This window comes from Paramormyrops kingsleyae, chromosome 18 (genome assembly GCF_048594095.1).
Source record: "Paramormyrops kingsleyae isolate MSU_618 chromosome 18, PKINGS_0.4, whole genome shotgun sequence".
Lineage (NCBI taxonomy): Eukaryota > Metazoa > Chordata > Actinopteri > Osteoglossiformes > Mormyridae > Paramormyrops > Paramormyrops kingsleyae.
The window spans coordinates 13,468,234-13,483,177 of NC_132814.1; the positions used below are offsets into that span (position 1 = coordinate 13,468,234).

Consider the following 14,944-nt stretch of genomic DNA (forward strand, 5'->3'; position numbering starts at 1 on the left):
GTGTTTGAACTTCCGCGTGATGTTCGTGACCCATCTCTGTATCCTCTTTTTGAGCGCGCCGTAAGTGAGCCCGCGATTCATGCACCAGCTGTAGCAGCCGTCCATGTGGAGTCAGAAACCTCATCCAACCATTTTTTGATCAGTGTGGCTCATGACCATCATGACTAGGAAAGGACTGAGACTGCCCTTTGGGAACATGCGCAGCCACAGTAAAGCAAGAACGCATACACGCATACGCATGCTTTTTCTAATCAGCAGTGCTGGATTTTTGCATAGTTCCTGTTGCTTATTCAAAACAAATGCCTGTGTCTTATGTATCTCTTCATTCATATTGTCCTCTTTCAATGCCTCAGTTGTCTGAGGCTTGCTTTGGCATCAAGGGCAGCCTGTCACAGTGTTCTGAAACACGGCGACACACAGACATCACTGCACTGACCCGGACTCTGGTGCTACGGCTGCCCGGTGCTTGTATTGCGCGATATAAACTGTACCCTCGTTATATGCTCAAGTTTAGCTGGCATAGAGAGAGAGGAACTTGGTCCAGATGGTGGGATATTGGCTTTGAAGGGATTGCTGCACAGGTAAGCAGCTTTCTCCGCTTTGTGGTCTCTGTCTTCTGCTTTTTATCTCTCCTTTTCTCTTTCCCGGTCTTTCCTCTCGGCCCCTCGATTCGAGAAGTCCCGTTCGGTCCCGATTCCCGCGCCGCACGCACTAATGAGAGCCCGTCTGTCAGGAGTCACAGACGCGGCTTAAGTTCTTTAAACCCCCCCCCCCCAGACCGGAGGCCCTGATTGGCTGAGCACCGCCTGCACACAGCGGGAAGTGAAACAAAAAGCGGGAGTCGCTTCCTTCGGTCTCCTGGGTTTGCTTTGAAGATCCGCACATTACTTTCTATCGATTTTATTCCCTGTGTTCATTTGTTTCGTTTCTGCAGGCGTAGAGACTGCGGATGGGGGGTTGGTATGGGGGCACAGAATGTACACACCATAAAATATTAATCATGTTAAAAACAGAACAATATGTTATTCGTTGTTCTCTCCAGTTTATCAATGTGCCACTGGAAGATAAGAACATATGGCTGTTTTTTCTGATATTTGAAAAATTGCGCTTATGATCTTATTACCTGTTTGTTTGTTTTTTTTGCAACAAACTGAACGCCATTAAAGACTGATTAGAATTAAGGCTTAGACGTTTGTACCAGAATCTTGTCCTATTTTATGTTGTGGATATATCAATTATGGCTTTTGAGTGAATATGAAGATAGTGTTTTGTGTGACTTTTATGTAGGACAAACAAAACAAAGTGAGCCTACAAACACATTAGTTCTAATTCGGTTTAAAATGTGTTTTTGTTATCTTTGCACATCCCTGTAAAATTGAATATTGTGTTAAGAGGCATTAGTGAAGCTCTTTGCATCCCTCGGAAAAACGCAGCTTTCTCGCTCTGCTCCCACAAGGCATCAGCACCAGGGACGGAACGGCTGAGCGCGACAAGGACTTCCGGGGCAAGTCGCAGAAGCAGGTCCAGTTCAACCCGGGCCAGACGGCAGCTACGTGGCGTGTGCGCATCCTAGCGGACGGCCAGTTCGAGCAGTCAGAGAACTTCCAGATCATCCTGTCGGAGCCAGTCATGGGGGTGCTGGAGGTCCCATCCGTGGCCAACGTGGACATTGTCGACCCCAGGGATGGTCAGTAACCCCCCCCCCCCTTCCCTCCTATGCCTTTAAAGTTTTAAACCAAGGGCCTCAAACTTCAATAATCTGGGGGTCATTCACTTTAATGGAATGTGGACAATCCATTAAACAGCTGGCATTAAAGCTTACCGATTGCAGGAGGGTGTGTCAGCGGTAACATTCAGCTGGGGAGGTGAAGAAACACCTGGACATGCAGCAGTTGCCTCACTGGAGTGTGTTTATAAACGTATAATGCACGGTTTGGAGTGCATTAACCCGTCTATACCGTGGTGTACCACTTATTTGGCTTACATGTTTGTACCTAAAGATATTAAAACCCACTTAATTTTGCCAATGATTAAACATTTAAATTTAAGTTCTGTTCATTTTAAATTTTGTTGTACATCTGGAATTTTAAGTAGCGATAATAGAATTGAAGATTGTGATTGACTTCTGTCATTCGCCTGGCCAGCACTATGCATGCGGCTATAGAAAATTCATCTACACTCTTCTGACCAATCAGATGCGAGAATTCAACTGTGTCGCGGTATAATATTAAGTGATTTAGTGGAATGTGTGTAAGAATTCAGAAAATGATTTAAACATTTCACATTCCTTTCTCACCATTAAGGGTACGTTAAACAAACTCTGGAAGTCAGTAATCCAGTAATCTGAACCGACTGGTCACTCTGGTGTACACTGAGTACCCAGAAGCTACCCCCGACTGAACTCTGCACCCACACAGAAGTCATGGAGGCGACAACGCTGACTCCTTCCCAGCGGATGATTGTTTCTGATACAGGGATAAGAGGGTGCGAGTACTAGAGGCACGAGTCTTTCTCACAACTGAGTACTAGAGGCACGAGTCTTTCTCACAACTGAGTACTAGAGGCATGAGTCTTTCTCACGACTGAGTATCACGCTGGAGAATCCTCCAGGTTCTGCATGCAGATGTTTTTTTTATATGTGTTATTTGTGATGGTTCTGCATAGAAACTTTGAAGATCTTGGACCAGCACTAAAGCTGATTAAAAAGTTCTTAAAGGGAGAGTTTGTTTAAACCAGCTAGTGGGACGTTCGGTGCTAGGGAATCGCTCCCCAGCTGCTAACAGCCGAGAGGCTGAGGGGGGGGAGGGGGGGCTGCGTTCTGGCCAGCATCGCGAGTCACAGCTGCACCTTTTGAAGTCGTGGATTAATTATCACAAGCGTGTTTTTTCTGTCCCCCCACTGTGTGGAACAGACAGCCGTGCCACGCCAGGCGACGTTCCCCCTCGCAGGAAGCCACAGCGGTGTTGGCGCGTTATTTATTTTTAGTTATTTTCTCGCATTAATATTTCAGCCATAGCCAAGAGTTTGTTTATTTAATCCTGGCCTGTGGAGATTAATATGACCCAGTTACCTCAGGGTGTCTGTCGACAGCGAAAGCTCAGCTCTGGCGTGATGTCGGCGAACGGGCATGCGCCCCCGCTTGCGAGAATATTGCTGTTAGCGATAGCGAGGGTCAGACCCCCTCATTTGTAGGAACGCTCTCCACATCACCCCCATGGATTTTAACTGCTAAGACAAACATCCAAACTTTTAGGATGGCCGACCATAATTGAGAAGAGAGCCCATGAAAACAAAACCGGGTCGTGTCTTACAATCGCTAGTCGGTCTTGGCGAAAGTTGGTGCACCAACTCTCGCGGGATCGGTGCTCTGCATCAAGGGTGCAGCGTCGTCTCACGGTGGCATCGAGATTACTCTGGATTTTGCTTTGTAGCATGAAAGACCCACGGGGTGGGGGGGGATTGGGTTTGAATGGAGTAGAGTGTGGAGTGTTGCAGCGCTAAGGAATCTTTTGAAACCTAAGACCTCCCAACATTCCCGATGCTGTCACCTCATCCGTTCGGCTTGACCCGCCTATCCGAGTGAAGCACTGACAGATCTAGACGTTTGCAACAAGAATCTGCAACTGACTCACCATTTTCCCGATTCCCAGAAGCCAATAAATAGCCGAATAAAGTGTCTCATACAGAGAGAAAGAACTAAAAAGAATTTTATCACGGTACTCTAATGTTATACAAATACTATTCTTGAATATTTATATTGTGTGCTTTGTTTTACATTCTGAATGAGTAAGAATAATTATAGGAATACAAATAAAGAATACAATCTGAATTCAGTGTAAATATGTAATATGAAAATGTATCAGTATGTAAAGAATGATGTCTATTGCTTTTTCCATCCCGGAAATTAGACCACGGCCAGGAATAGGATCTGGAAATGATTCATATATTTCGTGTCACCCTCCAATAAGTTTTCATCAAGAACTGGACCTCCCTATACTATCTGTCTTATTTACATGAGGAAGCTGTCCCAGCTGGCAGTGAGTGTCGCAGTGAGTTCTGTGCGGGAGTGAGTTTGGGACACAGCGAAGGAGATTAGACGAATTTGAACTCCCAGTGAACAAAGGAAGTGGAACAAGAAAGCAGGATGAGGCCCGTCATTGTCTTATTGGTCCCAGCGTGCCCGTCGTAAACTGTGTCCGTTTCCCATGCTGTCGTTCTTAAGACGTTGGTAGGTCCCCATGAGTTTGGCTTTGATGGATTGTCCTCTCACCCACTGAAACGTTCTCCTTCAATCATCTCCAGGTTCTACAAACTTTGTGTTTGTGTACCTCATGGCTCCAGATATTTTCAAGTATTAGTGTCTACAACCTCCTGCAGGTGGAAACATATATATGAGGTGATGTAGAATGTGCTACAACTGATTCTCCAAATGATGGAGGGCGACAGGTGACCCGAAGGTTGAGGAAGCTGAGCCCTAAAGTTCATGACCTGTGGTTGCACACCATAGGTCCACATTTCTTCAGTAGATGTCTGTTTATAAAAATGGGTCATACTTAATGATGATTCTCTCCGTTGGACATGTGTCCACTAAGATAATTAGTAATGCAAGCTTGTTTATTACTCAACAGCCTGTACTCTGCTATCCAATTCTCCCTTGACAGAGTCCACGGTCTTCATCCCCCAGTCCAGCTACGCCATTGAGGAGGATGTTGGTGAGCTGTTTATACCCGTGAAGCGAAGTGGAGACATCAGCCAAGAACTCATGGTAATCTGCTACACTCAGCAAGGTGAGTTAATGTCAATCAGTGCACCAAACACCACCAGTCTCTATGTGGGGATATCACACAGGGCACAGTGATCAAGAAATACACCCAGCCCTCTGCCATTCAGGATCCCTGCTGCCTTTTTTCAGGTCCTATTGAGCAGCGCATGTAAAATTCACCAACTCCGCCACCTCAAAATTTCTTGCATGTCGTTTGTGAAAAGGCCAAGGACATCCCAGACTACCTCTGTTGTTACTGCTGCATTTAGGAAGCAAGCTGTCATTCCTGAATCCGGTTCCTTGTCGGTCAAGTCTGGTGTCGCGTGCTCTTTCACCACCTTCTCAGGAGCCTCTTGTCAGGGCTGGTTGTGATTTTAATGCTATTACAGTTGGCTGGTCAAACTCTAAGGTGCATCATGCCTCGGAGACCAAAGTTGAAAAGTTTTACTCCAAGACCATGAAGTCTCCTGTCCAGCCTTGTCCTTGGGCTACCCCGACACCCCATTCCTGCTCTACCCCCCATGCTGATTTGCAGTCTGTACCCTTCTTCATGTTCCCAGGTACAGCCACAGGCACCGTCCCCACCACAGTCCTCTCCTACTCCGACTACATCTCGCGTCCTGAGGAACACATCAGCGTGCTGCGCTTCGACAAAGGTGAGGCGGAGAAGGCCTGCCGTGTTGTCATCATCGACGATTCGTTGTACGAAGAAGAAGAGAACTTCAACGTCACGCTCAGCATGCCCTTGGGAGGGCGACTGGGCTCGGAGTACCCTAGCGCCCGTGTCAACATCCTGCCCGACCAGGACGACGGTAAGGACCTGGGCTTTAGTCTGTTATTGTGCTTCTGCAATATTTTCCACTCCTGTATCCTAAACAAAGCCCTTCTTCTTGAAAGTTGGCTCTTTGTTCTTTTATGTTTGTATGAAATATATATTTTATTCCATGGAGATCGGTTGGGGCATCAAGATTCTTCTGTAGGACCCCTATGGACAGAAACGGAGTCGTCTGACTCATACAGCCTCTTGAAAGCTTTGCTCCGAAATTGATTTATGAGGTGTGAAAGAGAGCAAGAGAATGCGTTTGAAAGAAAAGAGGGGAAAACTAAAGTAATTCCCAAAGACTCAAAGCGTGTCTCCAGGGAAACGATGATTTTCTTTTTTTGATGGAACTACGCGTACTTCACTGTCAAATGGAAACATTGGCAGAATCGCCCATTTATAAACTTGTTCGCCCTATGGTTTTTTTTCGCCCCATTAGCTGAAGGTGAGCATTACAGCTCAATAAGGAGAGGTGCAGGAATCAGTGGGATCAGCAGCAGTATCCTGGCTCTGTATGGCTGTTATCAAGTGCCTGGAGCTCACCTTCCAGCCTGCCTTTTTGTTCAGAAGCAGCCTGGAGCGGTGTTCCTCAGGGGGGTGTTCCTGGGCTGTTTCAGCTAAAACGTAGGCGCCGTTGGGGAAGGTGAACCTCAGAAAACTTGGTCATGAAACCACAAGAGCTCAGAGAAGGGTGCATTGTTACCAAGCCCTTGTCAGCTGAATATCTTATGTAGTATAGCACTGACTCGCAAGCTAGGGTTGGCCATGAGGTGGATGTTGATGTCTCTCCCTTCTGGGGGTCTTTTCACACTGAAATGTGTTCAGCATCCATACTGCCTGCCAGGGTTCTGTTCCAGCCTATTGTCTTCCACACATTTCAAGAGGTCATTAGCAGGGCTTACAAAATGAGTCGGTGGCTTCTGCTGTCACATCCTGGAAGTCATCCAGGATGTATCTGGATTCATCAGCAGAAAAGTTAGAATTTTTTGGCTTCACAGCTCTGCCCCTTTTATCTCACTGTGTGCTTATGCTGAGCTTCTACAACCCAAACGCATAATATGTAGGAATGATTACCAGCTCACCAAATAAATGAGCGTGTTTACTGCAGAATTCGTGGTGTGCAGCTCAGCAGGTTGGGTTCTTGTGCCTATGATCAGAAGGTGGTTGATTCAGGACCCAGAGTTGGCAGAGTGATATTACCTTTCACCCCTGAGCAAAGCGCCTAACTCCCAGTTACTCCATGGACTTTCTGTCGCTGCGTTCTCGATTTTGTCATTTAATACAAATTCATTTTATATTACATAAGTACATAGTAAGTAAGCAAACATCCATCTTCTGTAATCGCTTGTCCTATACACTCACACTCCATTCACATGCTCACCTATGGGCAATTTGGTAACTCCAATTAACCTCAGCATGTTTCTGAACTGTGGGGGGGGGGGAACCGGTTACACTTGGTGAGAACCCCATGACAACACAGGGAGAACATGCAAACTCCACACGCATGGAACCCTGGCAGAGACTTGAATCCAGGTCCCAGAGGTGTGAGGCAACAGTGCCAACCAATGGCACCATCATGTCTGCTGAAACCCCAAAGAAATTTCATGCATTGACATGGCTACTGAGAGGGTTAGCCAACCCTGGTATGTCAACACTAATAGTCCAGGATAACAACAGGCTGCCTGCTGTCAAGTCAGCAAAATCTGCCCACCATGGACATGTGCTTACTAAGCTAATGACTGGCTTGTCACATCCAAAGCCCAGCCCACATCCACAGACAGCACATCCGCCTAGTCGCACCCCCCCTCCACATCTACTGTGGACCCTCGGTTCTTGCATTTGATGCCCTCCCACCCCCCGAATATTTCTCTTCCCATTCCAAAGTTATATTGTGCATGAATAAAATATAACTTGTTATAAGTACGCAAAGGCCAAGCCTGGCATCATGGTTGACATCCCCCACCTGAGTGGTTTCCTGTGACCTTTGACCTCCAGTACGTTTACTCATGCGGTTTGTTTGGAGACGTGAGTCCGATGCCTGTGTGCAGGCGCTGCGCTCCAGGCGTGAGATTATCATGTGTAATCTGAGCCGTCCGCGGAGTTCAAACGCAGGGACACGTCTGACTCCTGTGAGGTGGGGGGGATGCAAAATGCAGGGCTTATCTGCAGCCACAGCCTCGGGGCGAGTCTCACCTTCAGTGAACGATGGAGGGGGGGAGGGGATCGCACAGACAATCAGGCGGCTTTTGCTTGCATGCTGCACGGGGGTCACCGAACGAGACGCGGATCGGAACAAACGCGCTTTTGTGAAGAGGTGTGTTTCTGTTCCATTGTTATCCTGCCTGGGAGGGAATTCGATTCCGCTTGGGGTCCGGGATGCTGGTTTGACGGAGAGAAAGCGAGCGGGGGGCGAAGAATTACCCAAAACCACTGGCAGACAGGGCAGCTTTATGCCCCACCGAGAAACTCACCTCACGCGTGGAGCATCTGTAACCCGATCGGCCATTTGAAAACAAATGACATGCCGCAGGATGATCGTCTGGTTCCGTGCTGATAAGAGCACACTGGCATCACTGAGCTGGGCTTGCAGTCCGGTAACTTGGACAAAACCCTCCCTCGTTAAACGGCAAACGGTCTCGGTACTCACAGGGAAGGGTAAGTAGGTAGGAAATGACTGCCTGGAGTAGCCTGGTCATTGTACATGGAGAGAGAGCAGACAGAGAGATCTGCAAAGGCTTCCCAGGACCACTGTCCTCTCCTGAGCTCTGATCTTTTGGGAGCGGTGGAGAGTGTAATTCTGACCTCCGTACATGTGTCTGTGTTTTCCTGCGTGAATATGGAGAAGAGGTTGTTTTTTTTTGAGGTGCTGTTACAGCCATGTGAGGTTCTTTTGTGGGGGCAGGGTGAGGGGGTGGGGGCCGCTGAGCATGAGAAGGAATGGTGTTTGCTGCCCATCAGTGACGTTTTTTCTCCTTTATGCTGCGCTACACACACACACACACACACACACACACACACACCACAGACACACACACACACAAACCTACTGATGCACATACAGAACTCCACACACATGCAGTACAGTGCAACGGTCTTAGGCAGTCAAAGATAATGTTTAGGGCTATTTATCTGGGTATTACGTATATATTTGCTCAGACAAAACACAGTTTAACATCAGAACATATGCAGAGTAACAGTAACACAATAAAAAACTAACAAGAATTTGTCTGTTCCTCAAGAAGTTACTGACACCTTGCTGGATGGCTAGATGAACACAGCTTTGGTTCCCAAACCTCTCCTCAGGGGCACCTCAGCCATTCTATGTTATTGTTAAAATTGACCACCAGTTCAGTTAGTCAGCTTAGTAGGTTAAATAACTCAGTGAGGTATTTATATGGTAAACTCAAAAATTACAGTTGCAAATACTGGCCTGATTTTAGGAGAGACACTGAAATAGCTAAGCTGACACACTACGACAGGCACAGTATCAGAGTTTTACACCAATATGACGATCATTTAAGCATCATTTTTCTAAGACTCCGTAAGACTTTTGCACAGTAATGAAACTCAAAATATGCAAAAGAAAATTCTCTGCTGGGCCTCAGGTATGTTATAGAGAGCCTCAAAAGAGTCATCACTGATGGTCCCGTCGTCCCCTGGCACAGCGTCGTCAAAGCTCTGGAGGCGTGCCTCGTTTATGGGAAGTGACATCCTGTAGGAATACCCACACGCACGCTGAAACGCGGGCGGCGTACAGGGAAGAGTCGCCGATTAAAGCTACTGTTTCCTATAGTGATTTTTTTCTGACGATATAATTGTTGTTTTAACTCGGCTGCCTCTCAAAGCAGGAAGCATGTAAAAAGTGCCCCTGCTCTCTGATATCACTCACACAGGAATATATGCGACCATCCGGAACCTGTCATTACAGCTCATTTGTGGCCGGGGCGGGGGGTATGGGGGGGGGGTTATCTGGAAGCAGAATGGGCTAGAAGGTGCCGTGTTGAGCTTCCCTGTCATTACGCTGCAACCCCCCCCCCAGACTCCCCACCCCTTCCCCCAGGCTGGTGAATGATGGATAGCCTGGGCTGTCGCCTTCCCCAAACAGGCTGCACATACCTGTCTAGGTGTGTCCCAATGCTTTGTCCAGCACGTGTGTTTTCTGTCTAACATGCACGGTAGTATGTCTACATGTGAGCATACCTGTTTACTTTAGCCCGTTAACACCTTCATGGATACCATCCAGAATTTATTCATTCGGTTTTCGCTTCTCTCTCCCCATTTCAGATTGTCTGTTTGCTACTGCTTAATCAGAGCCCTTGATGAACAGCCTGGGAACTAACGCAGGTCTCCGGGTAACCAAAGCACATCTCTAAGCAACCGGCATGGGATGTTCCTTTATAGTTTAGGTTAAGTACTGCGCTCAGCGGCACAGCGGGGCCCCTTTCAGGGTTTAATCGCAAAACCTTCCCACTTCTTAATCACAACGCGGCCTGCTGCTCTGTCAACAACATCAACAAAGCGATTGTTTAATTCTTTAATTAACACAGGTGCAAAGTACACATCCCCACCCGTGGAGCGGTAATTCATTTGTACATTAGTATAATTCAGGTTCCAATTTGAGCGAGCGTCTTGAGGTACTTATTTGGGAATTAGCACTTGTGAGGTTGCTTGGATTATAATTACGAATAATTTTCACATTCGAGAGTGGGATGGGCTTTTGTTCAGGCACCCCAAACCGTTGGCGCGAGGCCGGATCCTCCTCGTGCTATCTGCTGCAGCACGACCAACCACAACATCCACAGATGTGTCGCCAGGCAGCCTAAGAGATGTGATTGGAGATAGACGGTCGATGACGTTCACATATCTGTCTCTGGCTGATCTAATGCTCCATCGCGTCGTTCCGGATAAACTTTCCACAAGATCTGGGACCTTTGTGACAATTTGCTTCCAAGAACCTATGCCCATGTGTAATGCACGGGTTTACCCAGGCTGAAACGCAGGGGCCTCTGCTAAAAAGAGCCAACCACTTCATCGTTTCTGTTTACATGCGTTCCAAAAGAGTTTCGAACCATGACACCAGATGTGCATTGGTTCTGATCCATTGCAGTGGTGGTAGTAGTGAAAGCTTGCACTGTGTTTTGGAGACACCCCTGGTGGTGGCTTTGATGACTGGTGTTTACTGCCCTTTATGACATCAGCATAATGAAACTCCATTCCCTTAAACCTGAGAGCCCCACACTCATGGACCCCCACATGCACCCAACACCTCCCCAAATGATTATAGATAACAAGAAACTCAATTGGAGAATCACATTTAAATGGCAGAATCACATTTAAATGGCAGAATCACATTTAATTAAAAACTGAATTTCAGCCCGTGGCCATTATGGTACCCGTCTTATAGACAATAATCTATTATTCTCTCGTCTCTAGAATGGATATCGCAAATTGCTGAATTTATTATTGTACAGTTTTAAAATGTGCACATAATTTCAGGGCTCTTCGCTGTCCCATGGATTGAACATCGACTGTATCCACAGTCTGCTGGTAACCTTTCTTGTCAGACTGCTGGAATTGATGCATGACTAAGTCCTGAGAGTTTGGAATCTTTAGATTTATTTGGTTCATGAAAGAAGAAATAAAGGTTATAAAAGATTTTCCAGTTGTTTAAAGCAGTCGGTCAGACCATGCTGCTTTTTTTTTCTATCGTTACAAAGTTGCGGGGGGCTTGTTTATTGATTTCTATGAAAAATCTGGTAGAACATCCTACATTTTTTTCCAAGGAATCGATTTTTAGATATTAGCTTTTTTTTAACATTTAACATTTTTAACATTCAGCAGTATTGAAGTGGAGATGATCTTATGGAAGCAAACTATAAACAACTCCTGCCCCACAGTTCTCTAACAAGTTGTTATATGGAAAACTGTTGAAAAAAAACTGACTTAATGGACCACCTCCTTGAAAAGTCACACGGGTTAAAACAAGTCTTCTTCTGAAGAGAAGGAGGGAAAAACAGCAATTTTCCCTTCCTTCAAGCTGTCATCATCTTCGGCATCTTGTCAGTGGCGGAGGAGGGGAAAATGGGGGTCGCTCTGTCACAGATATGGCTGTGAACTTTCGGTCGTCTCCCAAGGTTGGTGACAAGAGTTTTGCAGCAGAAAACAGGAAAGCCGGAAACTTTGCCAAGATCCCAAACGCAACGTGTCACCGCAGCCAAGCTAGTTTTGGCAGTGCTATGAATCTCATATACAGGGTTGCCATGTTATTAATCATAATTATGGGGATCAGGAGACAGCTGCTGAGATTGGTCACATGGTGCCTGCAGTGGCAGGTGGCCACACCCCCTCCGGGAAAGTAAATATACCTGCAATGACTGCCCCCCCGCTTACCCCACAGATTGTTATCTATCAGGTAATGAACTTTTTTTTTTTTTATTAACCCTATCTCTTCATAGTGCATTTGCTTCTCTCTACTCATTCCCCCTGCCACATTAGATAGGCTTTGGGTGCGTTAAGTTATTGCCAAGATACAGCTGGTGATGCTGTAGTTAAGGAGCAACTTAACTTACAGAGGACTCCATACTTTGTCCAGGAACGGAATCCCACCTTTAAATCTGTTTTACGCTGCGGCACTTTTCTTGCAGATAGACAAAGAACATTATTCCTGGTAAGCTATTAAAAAACAAAGGGTTAGGTGCCATGTCATTTGTTATTAAGATGGAATACGGTGATCTTGTTGACACATGTTACATGAATACTGATGCTCTTGCGGCTGTTTCTCCTCACCCCAGAGTGTCAGGAACATGCTGTAACAGGAATCGGCAAAAAGTGTCAGCTATGGCTGGCCTCCTTGTATATCCCCTTATTTATTTGTTTAATTTTTTTTTTTATAGGTGTCTTATGTACATAAGGCGCCAGGAGTGTGGACATCAGCACAGTCGCCTACGCTTGGTTTAGGCAGACAACCTTTCTGCTTTTCTAACTCATGTTTCCAAAGCGGTCTCTGGAACTGACAGCAGGTCGCAGGAGGACGCCCGGCGTCACGCTTCCGTGTAAAAAGATCCGGTTCAAGACCCTCCGTGAGGAGCGCTGCATTCCACAGCGGAGGACAGATAAACTTGCAGATATGATCTGACACATCACTGCGAAGTGGTGCTTATGACCGTAACGTGTCCCTTGTGGGGTCGTTTTTCAAAGCCAGTAGCAGTCGGCCTTTGTAGAACTTTGATCAAGGGTTCCTACAACCTGCTGCTTCCTGATTACAAATTTAAACTTCGTCGATCGTGAATCATCTGAGGTTTAAACAGCAGACAGATTCCCGTAACGGTTTGGCCCTAGACGGAGTCCCCTGACTTTTTTTTCCGCACTTAGACAACATATTAGTTTTGGTTGTTTTCTGGATGTTACTATGAGAAGGACAATCCATTTCTGTGATTTTCAGTCCCCATGAAAATGGCGATTTTGAAAGCATGTAGTTGTTAAGAGTTTGAAAAGCACAAAGCACTTCAATTTCTTGTTCATAGAAAGTCTTTCGGCCAAACACCACCTGCGGTAATGACACAGGCTTGTCTACTCATTTTCTGTTCCCTCAGCACCTGCGTTCTACTTCGGAGAGCTGGAGTACCACGCTGATGAGAGCGAGGGCCATGTGGAGGTACGCGTGTGGAGAACCGGGACCGATCTGTCCAAGGTGGCCACCGTTACCGCACGTTCCCGAAAGACCGAGCCCGTTTCCGCCGAAGGTGGGCCTCGCTCTCGCAACGTTCAGCAGTGACCGTGTTGGTTTCTTACAAGTTTTCAGTGTTATCTGCCATCACTGGATTTGAGTCTCAGCTCATTCCCGCGATATCTGGACGGCACCCTGCATTTCATTACTTTTTGGATAAATTCAAGAGCAAATTTCCCAGACTCAATCAGTCCACAGGATACATTTTCAGGAAGATTTCTGTGGAGTTTTAGAGTTCTGGGAATGCAATGAATGTTCTTTGTTGGATTTCATGAGGATTGAGTGAGTTTTGGTTCCCAGCACTGTGACATGTGATGAAGAAGCCTGGCTTTAGGTCACTGGCGGCTTTCGCTCAAAAACAATGCAAATGGAGTGAGTTTTGTAAATTTGCTCTTCAATTCGAGAAGTTATTGAAGATACTGTTGGTACTGCATGTGAAATAGTGACGTTCAGTGATGCTTTGTGCTTTGAGGAAAACCAGACCTTGCAATGGTTTTGCTTTTTCGAGATAGATTTCTGTGGTCCCCTGGTGGGGGGGGGGGGGGGGGGGTTGTTGTTTCATGAGCAGATAGATTAGGTACAGGAATGCAGTTACAGGTTGGAGGGGATTCAGGGAGGGGTCCGTGCAAAATGCTGTGGCCTCAGGCCAGTATAGATGGGTGAGATTTGGTGGGAGTGGAGTTGACCCATTACCAGGTTGTTATGAATGAGCAGTACATCTGAGGAATGTACAGGTCTAACAGACTGAGGCTTACACACACACACACACACATACACACACACGCACACCTAGATATCTGCACAGGCGGGGGCCGCATCCTTAAGCTCCCCCTTACCTTTTAGTTGCCTTCTTCAATTTTCATACTTTTACTCCTTTTCCGTTGCCTTTACTCACACTCTCTTGTAGGTTGACTCCTTACTCCTGTTTCATCTAAAACTTTCAGGAGAAGCTTAGCTAAGGTACCGACAAGCATTTCTGGGTCATTTGCCCATGAGAAATGCTGGGAGGCTAACAAGGCACCTTCCATGCTCAAACTTTTTGTAAACAAGCAGCTAAATAACCTCCTTCGCATATACCAAACGGACGTGTACTAATGCCATAATCCACTTTCTGGGATTCCAAGTATTCACTGCTGTCAGGCCGATCATGCAAATTCTTCCTTTATTTTGCTAGTTTTGCATATACTCTCTTAGTAGTTACTATTAGTCCTTAAAGGATGATTTTACAAGGCTTGATTGCATTCCCACAATCCTCTTCAAGTTCTGCTAACTGAGGTCAGTGATGTCTCTATATCATTCGCAGCTGGCACGGACTATGTGGGGATCAGCCGCAATCTAGATTTTGCCCCAGGGGTGAACATGCAAACCTTACGTGTGACCATCCTGGATGACCTGGGCCGCCCCGCCCTCGAGGGAGTAGAGAGGTTCGAGCTGGTACTGCGAATGCCGATGAACGGCGTTCTTGGAGAGCCAAGCAAGACCACCATCTACATCAACGACTCTGCCTCAGACTGTGAGTGTTACTGTGACTCATGACATCATAAGAATATAGTAGAAAGCTTTTTTGAGCATTTTTGATGAATTCAGCGAATTTAAGAACATCTTACAGCAAGTCCGCGATTCCTCTAACCTCTGA

General features: G+C 46.4%; 1 protein-coding gene across 1 annotated transcript in view; it reads left to right on the top strand.

Moving 5' to 3' along the window:
• Positions 1-14,944, top strand: part of frem2a (FRAS1 related extracellular matrix 2a) — a 60,588-nt gene that overhangs the window by 27,819 nt on the left and 17,825 nt on the right. Inside the window, exons 4-8 of the mRNA XM_072701870.1 lie at positions 1,457-1,687; positions 4,662-4,787; positions 5,323-5,574; positions 13,175-13,324; positions 14,612-14,821. Coding sequence (XP_072557971.1) covers positions 1,457-1,687; positions 4,662-4,787; positions 5,323-5,574; positions 13,175-13,324; positions 14,612-14,821 — 969 coding nt within the window. The remainder of the gene's footprint in view (positions 1-1,456; positions 1,688-4,661; positions 4,788-5,322; positions 5,575-13,174; positions 13,325-14,611; positions 14,822-14,944) is intronic.